We start from the raw sequence: 16,179 nt of genomic DNA, 5'->3' as shown, positions 1-16,179 counted from the left end.
ACAGCGGCTGGTAATCGAGCAAAAGACAAGAAACAAAAGCCATATATAAAAAGCCCTTTAAGAATTACAATGATGTTTTTCCTTACGGATGTACTGAAACTGATAACCATCTCCACCCTGTTTGCTTCTTTTCATAGACTTAAGCCGGTAATTACCTTCACAATCTTTTGAACTTTATTGCTTCCATCACTTGTAATACAATCAACAAATGCCTTTTTTGCTAGTGGGCTCCTGCGTAAACTATAAAAGAAAGGAGAACAAAAATTCACGGCCAAGTTTTTATTTACCAAAGTTGGAGACAAACTGCGTGTCACTTCCTCCCTCTCCCCCTCCCCACTTGACATTATTACGAAATGGTTGTTGAGCCCGCGTTCCACAGAGGGAGATCGAGGGAAGAGGAAATATGGCGCTAAGGGATCGTAAAAGTTCCTCTGAATCGGAGGCCAATTTAATAGGTGAAAACGAGCCAGATGATCATTTCGAGGACGAACCAGATCTCTGCCTAGACGAAGAAGAAGAAATAGAGCTCGCCCTTAGTGCTCCATCAGACGATCAGTAAGTTTTGCTCCTGTGAACCTAGCGGAAACTATGCCGCCAAGCTTTCAGTGTTTATATGTTTCTAATTCATTTTTACAAGTTTCTACTTGAGAAATATATCGTAAAAAGCCGACAGAACGAAAATCAAGTAGATGAGAAAGAGTTTTGTATTATATTACGGCAGTTTGGGGGTCGAAATGTATTATTTATCGGCTGATTACCATTGGAAGCAGCCTTGCCAAGACTGCGGTGATATTAAAGATTGACAAGTGTAGAAATTAGTAGCAATGGTTCGTTTCCCGTCATGAAGAACGGTCATGTTATGTCTGCTTGCATTCTTGAATGAAAAATGCAGGAAAACATGTTACTAATTTTCTTGAATTCTATGTGTTGATAAATGACCCTAGTCAAGCCCTTATAGATTGATTGATTGATTGATTGCTTGGGGAAAAATTGGTTCTCTGCTGCACTAGGATCTAAAATTACGTTGTGGCTTGTCTGTCCTAGAACAGGAATTTTCCTCAAGGAAATTTAAATTCGACAGTGACTTGAGTGGATGACATATACTTTTTCCTAAATTCTAAACTTTGGTGGGGATAATAATGTTGTCGAGAGGTGGCCATTAGAGGGAGATAGGGGTGTGATAGGGGTGTGATATGACACCTTTTTTGGGGGGTTGCAACATTTTTATGTGTAAAAAATGCTTATTGTAGCATAGAAATACCTAACACAATCAAAATATGTCAATAAAACAGAAAACCAAATAGAAATAGAGACTAGTGACACACAGTATGGATCAAGTTTTTTGACCTTTTATTATTTATAATATGGGGTTTTGTACTCACCATTCTTCAGTTGGTGATTAACTGGTTTTTGTAGAAAGATAATTTTGGTAGTTTGGGATGCACTTTGGTGGCCATTGTGGAGAGGTTAAAATAAGAGTGAACACAAGGACTGTCCGCTGGGGATGTTGAGAGGTGGCTATTGCAGAGGGGTAGCTGTCAGTGTGGGTTGTACTGTAGGTAAATATATTTCTGGAAATAATCTTTTATTTCATTTGGTTTTCTAGATGGTACCATGGAAAGCTTGACAGAGCAGATGCTGAAAAGAGACTTATGGACAATGAAAAAGTGGGCTCATACCTTGTGCGTGAAAGTGACCGAAAGCCCGGCACATACTCTCTTTCTTATCTTGGTCGTAATGGAATCAGTCACTTCAGAGTGACAGCAGTGTGTGGAGATTACTATATCGGAGGACGGCAGTTTGATTCACTGAATGATCTGATAGGCTACTATACAACCTGGTCTTGTTTACTAAAGGAAGAACACCTTCTGCACCCAGTGCCTCCCCCAGAGCCAGTTGTTAGCAAGAAAAGGGTGTTGGCCAAGTATACCTATAACAAAGCCCCTGATACAGAAGAACTGAGGTGAGTTGTGTTTGATTGGTAGAACATGTTACTGTATAGAGTGGTTTTCAATTGAATGTTGTAAAACCAAAACCAAACCGATAACTTGCTAATTAGACTTCTCAGCCAATCTCAAACTGTAATAAAAGTAAAATCCAAAACTAAAACCAAATGTCATTGAATACAAAAATAATTGTCTAATTACTTTTGACACTAAATTGAAAAGTGCTCTAACTTGTAGTACGTACTTTATTACCATTATTCAGAAGAACAGAATTAAATACCTACTGTAATATTAATAATTTTTGTGGGTTTCATTAAAGTTTTCAGTTGGAGGGCACTCGGTTTTCACAGTCGGGCAAAACTTTTTGAACTGACCCTTTTTTTAATGAGAAAAACGTTCTTCTGGATGGTCAAATAAGGCAGGCAAAATCATCCTCATGGTCAGTCAATTTGCCTGGTGCTGGCCCTTAATGATTAATCCTTGATATTACAGTGTACTTATTTCAGTCTGACTAAAATTGCTTAGGGTCTTATCTTCATGGAACTGTCATAAATAAATTCATTAACTAACTTGTTCATAAACTTAAACTTATCAAATCATATCAAGCACAGTTCCTTAAACATTTTATAAACTCGAAACATGAGTTAGTCAGGCACTCATTTAAGCACCACATGTCATGTCACTAGTCTTCTATCAATTTATTTTGTTTTCAGTTTTTACCAGGGAGATGTTTTTGTAGTTGATGATGTAATTGACAGTGATTGGCTCTGGGTGACAGCTCAGAAAAACAAGGAGAAGGGACTTGTACCTGCAGCCCTTGTTGAAGACGCTGTGAGTATTATTTATTAAGCTCCCTAGCCTATAGTCCCACCCACTACCCCCTGGGGATTCTGGTTAAAAGTCAAGTCTCTAGTCTACATGTAAATTTTTGTTCATTGTCTGTATATATTTTGTTTAGTTCAAGCTGGGAGACTTGAGCAATTACTCAAGTTTAGCAATTTACTCTTTGGTGATTACCTTGCTCTTGGTGTGAGCATTTTTATAATCAGCAAGAGGGAAACTTCATATACATGGACATTTAACTATGGCCCTAAAAGTGTCCATATTTAGAGGTTAGAATATGTATACCTAAGATATAAATGGTGCATACATTTACACAGCTAAACAACTGTACAGCATTGACTTTCAAGAGAACTACTGCTCATGGATTTCTACTACTATTTAATACATGTATTGTAGTTGTTGCTGATTCTCAATGACTTCCTCAAAACTAAAATCCTGGAAGGCATGATTGAAAACTATTTCTAATCAGGCTCTTGCAGCGTATCAAAATTCATCACACTAAAAGTAAGCTATACACCCATGTATACTGTACATGTAGTTTTCAAATTATGGGTTAATGTAGCAGAAAATGTTTGAGCTAGGAATCAACTCATGTTGTAGGTAAAGTGGGATTTGAATATATCTTGTCCAGTTCCAGGCAATTTTGATCATTCTGTCTGTCTATTTTGTACATTCCAGTGTGAAAAATGTAATACTGTGTAACTGGGGAGAAGGTTTTATTTTGTAAATGGAATTTTCATCTTTTAACTGTCTCTTTCCCATCCTACAGAAATCAGATCTTGATCCTTGTGCAGGAAAACCGTAAGTCTTTTAAATTTTCTTCTTTTTTTCCTTGAATTTATTGATCCTTTCTACAGTTACAGTTGTAGTGCTGATCTAACTTCCTCATTTTATCATCTTGTCAATCAAAGGTGGTTCTTTGGAAATATTTCAAAACAAGAAGCACAAGAAATTCTTTCAAGAGGTATTTATAGCATTTGTGGCTTTTTGTCTAGTAATATTAGATTTAGCTAAGCCTAAAAGCGTAGTTCCTGATTGCAATAATTAACCATTAAGGAAAAAGAGGATTTGTTTTTCTTGGATCAGAAACTCAAAGAATGATTAATTGTGAGGATGTAATTGTTCAGCATGTGGTTTCACTATTTTTTCCAGTTAAATTTTAACAAACATATACCTAATACAGTAAGCATACCCGAGATTGTGAAAATTATATATATGCAATATATCAGGGACTTTCCAAGAGATGGTTGGGCAATGAATATGTCGCAAGAGAAGTAAAAAACATGCCAGGGGTTAATTCGTGTAGAAATTCTGCCTTTGTATGTGCTCCCTCCTCTTCCCCCAGAGTAACAACCTGGCTTGAGTCTGTGATCCATTTGAAAAACCAGTACCTGGTCATGGAGACCAACTGTTTGGCACAGAGAGGGGGTTTTATTGAAAGCAAAAAGCCCCCCTCCCATCAGACTTTTAGCCAGGATTTGAAAAGTGGACCTCCAAATATGCTAAAGGGTCTACTCACATGAACAATTTATAAGGCAACATATGAAATATAAAACAATTTTCTCTCATAAGTGGCCATCCACAGGACGCCTGGAAGCCCATCTGGCTAAAAGTCTGCCCCCATCCCCTTGAATACAACCAAGGAAAGTAGCCTTATATTAGTAGGAGTCATTAATTACATTTTTGTAATGACCACAGAAAGGAGGCATTTCATTTATACAAGAATTAATTTGCATTTGTACACTTTTAAAAAACTAATCTTAGACATTGTATGATGAGCCTTCATTCTGTAGCCACCCCCCCCCCCCCCGTCCCAAAAAGAGAAAATATCAAGGCTTCACTGTTCTTATATCTTTGCAATTCTCTCGATGTTACTTCAGAATAAGGATGTCTGTTAGGTGCTAAAGAAGACTTGACATAGATTAATGTTTATTGTTTTAATGGAACATAATGGCTGATTCCCTCCATGAGATGCGCCTTCAGGGAATCATGATAGTTGTATTCATGAAAACAAACATCCAGTCCAAGATGATGAATACAACTACCATGATTCCCTGCAAGCACGTCTCCCAGAGGGAATTGGCCATTGATATAATCTTAAAATAACAGGTTTACACATTACACATGTACATGTACTTAGGGATGGACCATTTTTTTTGCAATTTCCCAAAAAAATTCCTGTGCAGCAAAAACTGTTGAAAAACAGTTGTGCATGGGGAGCCTTGGGGAAAAAAATGAGCATGTATTTTCTACTATACAGGTCTTATTTTTGATGTTGAAAAAAATTCTTGCACAAGGTAATGCCCACCCAAAAAGTTATGCACAATCTAAAGGTGAGAAAAATTTTTTTAATGTCCCAGAAGATTGCCCAACCCCCCTCCCCCCTAAAACAATAATGGTCTGTCCCTTAGTCTGTTCAAACGTATACCAGAGGAATTCTATAGTGTTTCACTGTTTGCTTTACATAAATCATATTGTAACAATGGATACCAATGATATTGAAATACATGCACCCTTACCAAAACAGTCATCAATTGGAAGTTCAAATGCATTGTGGGTAATTGTTCTTGGTAATGTTATTCAACAGATGGCATTGTGGGTAGTTTCCTTATAAGGCCAAGTGACAAGTCTCCAGGGGATTACTCACTCTCACTCAGGTGTGAAGATTAAATTGTAGTTTTTCTTTTCTGGTTCAATCTTTGATAAGCTCACCTCATTTTGTCTCATCGCTACTGGCATACTGTACCTGGCATCTGTTTAGTGAGATTATTTTAATTTTTTATATGGGTCTGCTTACAAGCTGCAGCCTTTTTGACTTTTCACTGTAGTTAACGTGAAACTACTCTAAACAAGGCGGCCTAAGTGCGTTCTTAACAAATTGACCAGTTGTGTTTGAATTGTGTCTGGGCAAGGATTCTGCGGTTCCTTTGGCGCACCGTGATCCGAGTGATCTTGGATTGATCTGTTTAGAAAAGAAACGCAAAATCCGTTTTCGGATTTAAGAATCCAATCTTGGATTTTCTGAAAGAAACGCACCCTAAGATCGTATCTTACTTGGTGAACTGTTTTTTTTTTGTTACCAAAACGGAATGATGCATCATCTGTTATAGAGTAGTAAGTGATCTTAAAGTCGGCCGAGAACCCAGGCCAAGGCAAAACTCATTTCTAGCCAACTACAGTGGAATGTCTACGGAATAACCTTGTAGAATGGGTTACTTAATTGCTCACAAATATACTGAAGGTTACGCAATGGCGTCCTGCGAAATTAATACTAGTGGAACAAAGTATTTAATGATATGAAAATAGCTCTGAAAGAGGGGACACATGAAACATTCCGTGATGTTACCAATGATACAATAAGTCAAATTGTTCTCACATTCTGATTGATTCTTATGATTGATTGGGTCATTTTCATTACACCCCGCTATTGCGGACTCTCGCTATTACGGGCACCAGATGACGGCGTCCGAGAGTTCTAGCTATTCTTAAATTCGAGTTTAAAATAATGTTATGTTTGTCTAGTGGAACCTCGATATAACGATGGGCCAAGGGACTGGCAAAATATGTTCACTTGAACGAGGTTTCGTTATATCGAGGTTCTTTTCCATATATTTTACTATTGCTGGGGCGAGGAATATCGTTCGTTAGACCGAGGACATTGTTACATAGAGGTTCGTTAAATCGAGGTGCCACTGTATGTATGTAGTGGACTCTGTAGTCTTTGTAGTTTCCATAATCATCAATTCGAATTCTCCAACCGGGAAACGGGCCTTATTTTTGGTTTTAATTGTTTTTAATTCATGCTTTTCAAAATTGGTAGCTCATACATACAAAGAAGAGCCTGAAAAAATGAAATCTAGTGTATAATTTACAATGATGTCAAAGAGTGTTAAAGCGCACAACTTCTTTAGTCGTGAAAGTATAAAAAACTTTCTCATGTTTACAACTTATTCTTAAAGTTAGATCGCGTGGGTTGGTATTTTTTCAATGTCATTTTTAGCTTTTCTTCAGGCGTAGGCCCACACAGGAAAATAGTTTGTTTTCCAAAAAAAAAAAAAAAGCTAAATTGATTAAATTATCATTTTTATCAATGGCCCTTGATTTCTCCGCTATTTTTCGGAAAACGGTTTAAAACGATAAACAGAGTTCACCAAGTGATTAGCGTCTGAGAACCTGAAGTCATCCTTACCAAACGTTCAGAACACCACAATGGTTATGCAGTGTTCTGAGTAGAAAGAAAAGCCATCGAACTACAGAACCTCCGCACGTGAACCGTCAATGCACATGTCTATTTTCAATTAGACGCCGCAACTGCAGCTGCACAATGGCAGTTCTAAGTTATGAAACTCTGCTCATTACTGAATAAGACCTTTAAAAAATACTAGACGCCTTCCGGGTTTTCCGGCTAGATCTGTCTGTTGTTTCTTTAAAGAGGGACAAAGTGGGCGTTTTCCAGGATGTTTTTTTTTACAGTGAAGCCAGTCTATATGGTGTTTCCTGCCTTGCCAGTGTGTCCCAGCTGAAACTTAACTGAGACTGCGCCCTTGTGAATACGTTGCCGAAAGCGTGTGTGGGTTATTTGACACTTTTGACTTGACGAAGACAAAGCTCGCACCTAAATATTCCCAAATATCTCGTTCACTGCCTGCGTTGTTGCCAGAAAACTGAGAGAATCTTAGCGCTTAAACGAAGCCACTGTTCTTGTTCATGAGCATGTTGACACTGTGTTTTAGGGGGTATTAAAAGGCTTCATTGCAGATTGCTGTCTACGCCGCTGATTTCATAAACGTTGTATTACCTTTTCTTGAATTTATTAAGCAGTGAGGCTTTTCTATTTGAACTCGAAAAAAACTTGTATTACATTCGCAGAGCTCCTGAGGGTATCACGCGCTTTCTTATCAGAAAACAAGGAATGCAGTATTCTATGGGCGGCAGAATGTTTGACAGGTAAGATTGCATTAATGCTCTTTACTGATCAACTTTATTAGCTTTTGTGATTGTTTTTCCTGATACTATCTTACTTTTCGCAGCATATTTGTTTATGCCTTAAAAATATGCTCTTCCTAACTAAACTTGTCGTCTTAACACTGTCAAGCGTTGTCGGTGTGGAATTCCTTTCGAGGACCCGTTGTCAAATCTTGCAACACATGTGACGCGTGCAGGGCAGATGTCGCTTGAGGGCCAATGTTTGTCAAACCTCTTCCTTATTTTATATTACACATCCTTTAACTTTGCTGTGCACATTCACAACATTGTGAAGACAAGTTGAAAATCCTACCTAACAATCAGATCACGAGCTGGAGATTTCTATCACTTCGTCCCCTCGTCAACTATCACGTATAGAAATCGATAGCGACTGAATAATCTAATTGTTTTAGTATAAATCTGCTAGTCGTTCAGAACTTTTTCTAAATCCTCCCCACAGACACTTATTCGAATTTTGTGAAGCTGACGTCTTCAGATGTGTGCATGCATAATCTTGATTTCGTTTCAATAAAAATACAGTCGAACCTCCCGTAAGCGACCACCCAAAATGTCATGCCTATGTGGTCGCTCACGGGAGGTGGTCGCTTACCAGAGCTTAGAACTGCATATTGGGTCAAAATGTTGCCTCATTAGCATATGGTAATTTTAAGACATTTAGGTCGTCTCTTGTACGACTGATAGAGTACAGTGTATGTGCATTTTATCTTTGAATTTTCAATGTTTTATTCATGTGAAAAATCAATTTCGAGAAAAAAATCCGGTACTACCCAGGAATGCAATAATGTTACAACACCTTATTATCCAATTTTCGCATTATTATCTGTCAATTGGTCGCTTACGGGAGGTTAAAAACAAAAGAAAATTTCAAACTTTCAGCTCTAAAAGTGGTCGCGGTCGCTTACGAGAGGTAGTCGCTTACAAGAGGTTCCAAATATAGTGATTTGACTTGGAAACTTTTGGTATTTAGGAAAACTGGTCGCTGAGGAGAAGTGGTCGCTCACGAGAGGTGGTCGCAACTGGAGGTTGCACTGTAGCTTATGATTTTAAGATCCTAGTCAGTGGACTATTTTACTAAAATTCACTATCATTTTCTTGCAAGAATTGTTCTCCATTACTGATTCTAGCCTCCCTGCTGAGTGAAAACCTCGCGGGTCGTATAGTTACTACAAAGGTCATCTTTATCACGCAAGCAAGAGCAAGACCCTCATTTTTTATTGTATTTTTGTAGCAGAACTTAATTTTTTTGTTGTTGTTTTAGTGTGGATGCCGTTGTAGCAAGGTATAAACACGAACACATTGTCGAGGGCCTTTCTCTGAGAGAACCAGTATCGAGGGTGAGCCAGCTCTCTTTGATTCTTATAGTTCAATCTTTATGAAAAACCAAAATGTAAAATGTTCCAGGTTCTGTGTTTGTTTTGAACTTTGGCAGATTTGGTGCTTTGGTGCAAGAGAAAAAGCACTGGCATCTGTTTCCTTGAATCTTCAACAGACTTTCTAAACAACTGATAGAGATTCAATTTTAGCTGGCGGTCCAGACGATATTCAACAGATGACGAACCTTTGTTAACCGATATCGTGACGTCTCGGCTGCCATTTCCAAATTCAGGATTTCTTTTGCTCCTTATTGCTACCAGTCTTGCTGTAAATCATTTATACCACACGTACTGAAGGATTGATCGAAAGTTTGTTCCAATTCCTTTTCTTAAAGGAGCTCAGTCACGGTATTTCCAGTTATTTTGACCGCGTACAAAAGTTACCTTTAAATTGAAGGAAATTTGAAAATAATAGTTTACTAAGATAGAAACACACCAAAGAGATGATAATAAGCCATAAAGAACAAGGATGGTTAACGATGAAGAAGATTGACACGGATTACAAATGACGAACTTGAAAAATTTAGGCTTAACTTTTTAAGATGAGCAAACCGTGACGTAGCTCCTTTAAGCCTGGGGAACGAGGTTACACAACTGTCTGTTAAAGCAGGAGGAAACGTTTGTGGATTCATACGCGTGCTTCCAGTCGCAAACTGTATCCTCGGCTTTTGGACTTTATTTAAGTTGCGAAAACAGTCAGTTTCTGGTATCCTGTGTTTTGTAAGACGGAAAAAGAAAGTTCTGTTTTTTTCTCTATTGTGTTCCAGGCTCAGGATTGGGACCTTCCTCACAGGCCAATGACACCGAGCAGGAAACTGGACCAACAAAATGGCTCATCATTTATGTTCAACCGATCTAGAGCCCCAGGGCCTGCTATTCTAAATAGAAGTCAACCGGCATTCAAGAGAGGATATTTAGTAAAGAAAGGTGACTTAGGCGTTCTTGTCGATCGTTTAGTTAGGGCGGTTTTCAATTAAGTGTCGTAAACCCAGAACTGAAGTAATCACGCTAGCCAATCACAAAGGACACAGACAGTCCAGTGAACCAATCAAAACTCGAACTAATTACATGTAGCTGACGCAAAGCGCGGGAAAACGAGGGCGAGCGAGTCACGATTGGTTTTGGTTTTACTTCTATTGGATGAAAAAGTGGCGCGAGTTTTTTAGGCCTATCGTATGGCTTAGGCCTAGGGCAAACGTCGAATCTTAGTCGAATTTAATTCGTCGAACCTATTAATTTTGAAATAGGCGCATGAATGGTGCGACGTTTGTTGCAATTAAATTCGACTCAAATTAATTGGTTCGACTCTAGCATAGGTTCGACTTACCAAGTCGGATAATGCGACAGTGGTTCGGCGTTTCAGCAAACGCCTCTCTAAACACGCGCTGAACTCAGTTCATAAATCATGCAAATTACAAAGTAATTGATTCAAATGTGATGGACCGGGCAATCGTCACAAAAATACATACTCCTCCATCAGCCAAACGCTATTTCCCCCCCCCCCCCCCTGACGAACATGCGCTGTGCAAAGACAATTTCGCGACCGGGAATGTATTCTCGCCCCCAGAGGCCGCGCTCCTTTTGGTGCTGACCAAAATGAGCGCGGCCTCTGGGGACGAGAACGAAGGAAGAGAATGCCGAAAGTCATTGCTGACATCGCACAGCGTGATGGAAATGTGTTGTTCCTGTTTCATTAACACTAAATATGAATGCTTGAGATGCGAATGGCCTACTTGCAATAAATGCTCAATGTTTGAAGAAAACGAGGACGTTGAGGGATAGAGAGCCGGGAAAAGCGTTGCATACTGCGAGGCTTGTGACAGGGACTTAAAGAGAGCCGCGCCGGATCTACCGTTGTCTGAAGAGAAGAGTATCGGCATTTCGCTAGCAAGTCGTAGCGGTAACTAGTCGCGCATCGAGTGAACAGCACAGGGACACGTGCTTATTCCTGTGTTTTAATGAAGTGCAACTTGTGAAATAGGATCGACGCAGGTTCGACGTTTGCTACCACGCTGGAATTAAGTCGACTCTTTGTCGTACCTATTTTTAATTTATTCGACGCGACTTGGATTCGACGTTTGCCCTAGGCCGTAGTGACGCAAAACCAATTACTTTTCGACTCTCAAATGAAAACCGCTCTGTTCTCATAATTATATTGTTTTACGTTGCTTTTGATAAAAGTGATAAGTCCAGTGGTTGTTCTTTTTTGTGGTTTCACGTTGCGTTGTCTTTCTCCCTTAACAGGACACCGCAACAAGTGGAAAAGAATGTTCTTCGTTTTAGATGGGTTTGAGCAACATTTATACTTCTTCGAAAATGAAAAGGTTAGGTACAAATTATTTTTTTATTAACTTCTTTGCGTGATGGCGAGCCACAGGACAATCGCGATTGTCTGAAGCTGTGGGATGACGTCACGTTCAGTTGCTTAGCAAGATGTTTGACAGACGTCACATTTCATCATTCCTTAGCTAGCCTCCCTCTAACTCTCTTTTTCTTTTCCATAGAGAACTAAACCAAAAGGTATGATGGATCTTAGCTTCTCTATGGTTTACGAAGTCCACCAAAGTTTTTTCGGCAGGTAAAATATAGCTAATACTCAACTCAACAAAATTACTTGCTTCTAATGGTACTGTGGTCTTATGGTTTGTAGTAATAACAATGCGGCCCTCGAGTGCGAGGGCCGCATTTGGGAATATTGGCCCGAGGTCGTGGCGCAGCGAGGCCCGTACAAAACAGACCGAGGGCCAATATTCCCCAGTGCGGCTTGAGCAAGCTAGGTTAGTAAGTAGTTTATTATATGGCAGAAAACAAAAAAAACATAGGGCTCATGACCGCTTTCATGGAAATTGAGTTTGTGTCGCAAAATCATGACCAAGAAAGAACCAATCAGAATGTTCAGATTTGCCTCAAGAGACTACCTTGCCATATAATAATCTGGTGTCAGTATTGTCTTATGGTGTGTTGTAATCTGTAATCAAACGCTACGCAAGGAATAGTTAGATTTTTCGATCATTTTCCGTCATTCATTCGATTGAGCCACATCGACCACATTTGCCGATCGTCTGCATTCTATACGATAAATATTAAGTCAACAATATTTTGCGAATAAGGTTTTATTGATTTCGTAATTATTTCCTCTCTTTCTCTTCTTCTTTTTTTCTTCTTTTCAAGGCCAAACTGTTTTCAAGTGGTGGTGCGGGCATTCAACGAGTCCCGGATGTTCTACCTTTGTGCCGACACACAGGATCTTGCAAACGTGAGGAGTTTGTTAATGTTTCGCCATTGCACATGATACCTTTAATATGAGATGAAATCTGGAGCGAATCTCAGTCATCTGGCGGTTGCTTGTGGGACCGAGGGCCCTGCGAATCCACTGAGGGCCGCCCCACAGGTCACGTACCGTCGAGGGGCAGGCCGCTGGCTGCATTGGTTTGAGTCTAATTTTGCCTATAATATATTTAGCCACATGTTACTCGTAGGAAACAATATGGCTTCTAATCTTCTGGGTTCTCCCTAGTAATGGTCCCAGAAGTGACTGCGAGATGAAACTCGCTCCAGATTTCTTCTTGTTTCTTAAGAGGCGAATTTCCATGTGACCGAAGAAGTTGAAAATGAGAACGTGAGGCAAAAAGGTAGTCTCTGGAACTGGCTTGCCATATTTTTTCCGCGCTGTTGATAATGCAATCAGCTTAAACACTTTGCTAAAGTTCTTGGATCGAAGGAATTTTTCAATGTGCTTGCTGTACCCGGGAACAAACCAATTTATGCTAGCCTGTTTTTCTTATCGATCAGATTACATTTCTCGTGCTAGAAAATCAATCTTCCTTGCTCATAACGTTATGACATTTTTTTTTCTGTATTTCAGGAATGGATGGAGGCCATCAAAAAGTTTTGCGGTAAACCAGTGAACACGAACCTCGGCGAGCGCGATGTTAAACAGCTCAGGAGTCTGGAAGTGATCATTGTTGAGGCGCACAAGCTGAGTTCCAATAAAGTTTCACATCCTTACTGTATGATCTCTTTGAACGAAGTCAAAACGTGCAGGACAAAGACACAGGAAGGACACTCGCCGATATGGAACGAGGAGTTTAAATTCAAGTAAGCGGCGACTAGTGGAGTTCTGAAAAGAAATTTCGGTATTGAAAATGAGTCACCTTTCCACTCACCTCGCGTTTGTTACTCTGCTTGAAAAAAGAACTAGATTCCATTAGTCTTGATTCATTCTAATCGGAGTACAGGATTTATAGCCAAATGGTAACATGTGTAACCATTTGTGAACTGAACGACCTTGGCTGTGGAGTCCATAGTGGGTATTGCGTAATAACCTCATTAATATGTCAGGTTGTCGAAGTCTTATTGCGTAATTTTCTTTTGTTTTGAATTTGAAATAAGCTTTCCGCCATTAACTGTTTCTACAGCTGTTTTCGTTGCCTGTTTTTTTATGTGTGGGGTTTTTGTTTTTTTTTCCGCTGGATACAGAACTTACGGATCTACCATGCAATGTTAACCTTAATTGCCTCAGGTTATTAACCGTTTTTGCATGATAAGTACCGCTAACTGGGCTATTGCCTATATTTGCTTTCAACGCGTTCAAGTACCAGGGGTGTTATGTAACGTTAAGATATACAGCAATACTACCGTGTAATAAGCAATGTTACCGTGTAATAAGCAATACTACCGTGTAGTAATTTGTGTTTTTCTTGTAGTGACCTACCCTCCGATGTATCGTATTACTCAGTTGATCTTTACAATCGCAACAAACGCTCCAAAGATGTTCTAGTTGGTATGTGTGGGTCATACACAATGTGTAATCTATCAAGCAGTTTGACATTTTTTCACTTATGCCCTTTAGGCAGCGTTCACACTATGCTGGAGGAATGTGAAAACGTAGCTGTATTTCTACAATTTGGCCAACCATCCACACTAATCCGTCACGAAAACGGGGCTTCTCTAAAACGCTCTTCGAAACGAAGGAATTTGAAAACGTCGGCTTTTCGATTGCGTGTGGACGGAAAACATTTTGAAAACGGAGCTTTTCGAAAACGATGGCGTCACGATGATCATCATCCTCAAACACAAATCCAAAGTGACCGGTTATTGTTGCATTTGCAAATTCCTCCCGCTTAGTGTGGACGGGGCTTTAGTTTGCATTCTGCCTACCTTCACATCGTGGGAAAAAGCTTGTTCTACGAGTGAATGCTCAGTATGCATATTGAAGCTATTCTGTGCTAAGGACTCACGTATAACTTATATAAACAAACTTGTGTTTCTTGTTTGAGCAAAGTATTCAATGTAAAGTAGACAAAGCAAAAAGGTGTAATCTTGAACCTTTTGACGTTGGGCTTGACTTGGAAACGGTTGATTTGCTTGCTTTGACGTTGGCTATAGCCCTTGAAAACTAAATCTGGTTAAATCTTATAAGTGACGGTAAGTAACTGATAACTGCCTCACAATCGAACTGTTGCTTTATCTTGTCTTCAACAGGAAGTGCGATGGTTCCATTGAACCGTTTACCAAAAGGAAACGTTTTAGATGAATGGTACCCAATCCTCCCTCCCTCTCACTCCAAAATGGAGGTCGGTAGCATTCGCGTCAGGAGTAAATTCACGGTAAGACAAACTGACAGCAATACCTTAAGCGATTTTCACTAGAATTTTGAAAGTAATTCCCATTTGCTTTGGTTTTTCATTACCACGCTAAACGATTGGCTAAAACAACTCGCGCCACTTTTTCATGCAATCAGTATTTAACCAGAACCAATGGTGTCTCGCTCGAACACGTTTTCCCGCTCTTTGCGTCGGCTACACGGCCTTGAGTTTTGATTGGTTCATTGTTTGTCTGTGTCATTTGTGATTGGTCAGAGTGGTTACTCGGGTTTTGGTTTTAGAACACTCAAATGCAAATAACAGTTTCTCCGGAATGTTCAGATATTGTCTAAACTACTTATTCCTTTGTGGAAGCTGTATTGAAAAACGACGTTTTAGGCAGTTATGTAGCATCTGAATTTCGATTGACGGAGCGAACTATTATTCTGTTTTGCAGCATGAAATCATTATGCCTGTTGAAGAATATAATTCACTAAAAGAGGTACGTGTGCTTTAACTGAACCAATCTAGAGAGACTGCTGAGAGGTTGTTGTGTGTTTGTGCGACAATAGCGACAACAACAACAACAACAACAGCAACAGCAACAACAACAACAACAACATCTATATACTACCTGGCAACATGTGACGGAAAAGTCAGGTGAATTTGAACGAAACCAAAGGGTAATTAAGTCAGGAACAGACATTTTGGGGAGGACAAGGAATTTTAGGGGCTTGCTTTAAACGTCGGGGGAAATGAACAAAATTGCATATCAACGAGAAGCGATATTTAGCCGCGTATAAAGCCCCGGCCAAACGATCGCAACACGTCAACGCAACATATCGCAACATTGTTGGGCGCAACATGTTGCGTGCGTTTGGCCACCGTGTTGCGATGTGTTGCGACATGTTGGGTGTTGTTGGCTCAAGTTTGAAAATGGTCAAATTTGAGCCAACAACACCCAACATGTCGCAACATGTCGCAACACATCGCAACACGGTGGCCAAACGCACGCAACATGTTGCGCCCAACAATGTTGCGATATGTTGCGTTGACGTGTTGCGATCGTTTGGCCGGGGCTTAAGATCATTCCATTGAAATAGAACCTGCACTGAGATTTTTGTGAAACTTTGCCTATTGATTGTTTATATTATAGGAACTTAAATTTTGAAATAAAAATGAGGGGTCCCCATGTTCGTTTAAGAGCAACAGCACCTTGTTTATACCCATATAAATCATTATAATAGTACCATGATTGCAGTCATGATTACTTGCTAAATTCACGTTTCCGACGATTACTTTTTGTTCTACACTGAGAATTGGTCCATATTTATTTTACACAGAGAAATTTATTACTCAATTCAAAACAACAGAAAAAAATGATAGGTCACCGTACTCGTTTTTGAGAAAATGACGATTTACTTTTATGGCGAGATCCAGCTGTAA

General features: G+C 39.6%; 1 protein-coding gene across 1 annotated transcript in view; it reads left to right on the top strand.

The window, feature by feature from the left end:
* The first annotated feature begins 374 nt into the window (after nt 1–374).
* LOC110040023 (ras GTPase-activating protein 1-like) overlaps nt 375–16,179 on the top strand; it is a 33,175-nt gene continuing 17,370 nt past the window's right edge. Inside the window, exons 1-16 of the mRNA XM_089295066.1 lie at nt 375–555; nt 1,607–1,963; nt 2,660–2,777; nt 3,559–3,590; nt 3,701–3,753; nt 5,377–5,446; nt 7,659–7,736; nt 9,034–9,109; nt 9,916–10,075; nt 11,393–11,472; nt 11,653–11,726; nt 12,320–12,404; nt 13,014–13,246; nt 13,855–13,931; nt 14,633–14,757; nt 15,191–15,235. Coding sequence (XP_089151192.1) covers nt 404–555; nt 1,607–1,963; nt 2,660–2,777; nt 3,559–3,590; nt 3,701–3,753; nt 5,377–5,446; nt 7,659–7,736; nt 9,034–9,109; nt 9,916–10,075; nt 11,393–11,472; nt 11,653–11,726; nt 12,320–12,404; nt 13,014–13,246; nt 13,855–13,931; nt 14,633–14,757; nt 15,191–15,235 — 1,815 coding nt within the window. The 5' untranslated portion in view covers nt 375–403. The remainder of the gene's footprint in view (nt 556–1,606; nt 1,964–2,659; nt 2,778–3,558; nt 3,591–3,700; nt 3,754–5,376; nt 5,447–7,658; nt 7,737–9,033; nt 9,110–9,915; nt 10,076–11,392; nt 11,473–11,652; nt 11,727–12,319; nt 12,405–13,013; nt 13,247–13,854; nt 13,932–14,632; nt 14,758–15,190; nt 15,236–16,179) is intronic.

The sequence above is a fragment of the Orbicella faveolata genome, unplaced genomic scaffold (genome assembly GCF_042242905.1).
Source record: "Orbicella faveolata isolate gen_17 unplaced genomic scaffold, um_ofav_v1 contig_26, whole genome shotgun sequence".
NCBI lineage: Eukaryota > Metazoa > Cnidaria > Anthozoa > Scleractinia > Merulinidae > Orbicella > Orbicella faveolata.
Note: the sequence above shows the minus strand (reverse complement) of the source record. Positions and strands in the feature narration are given on the sequence as shown.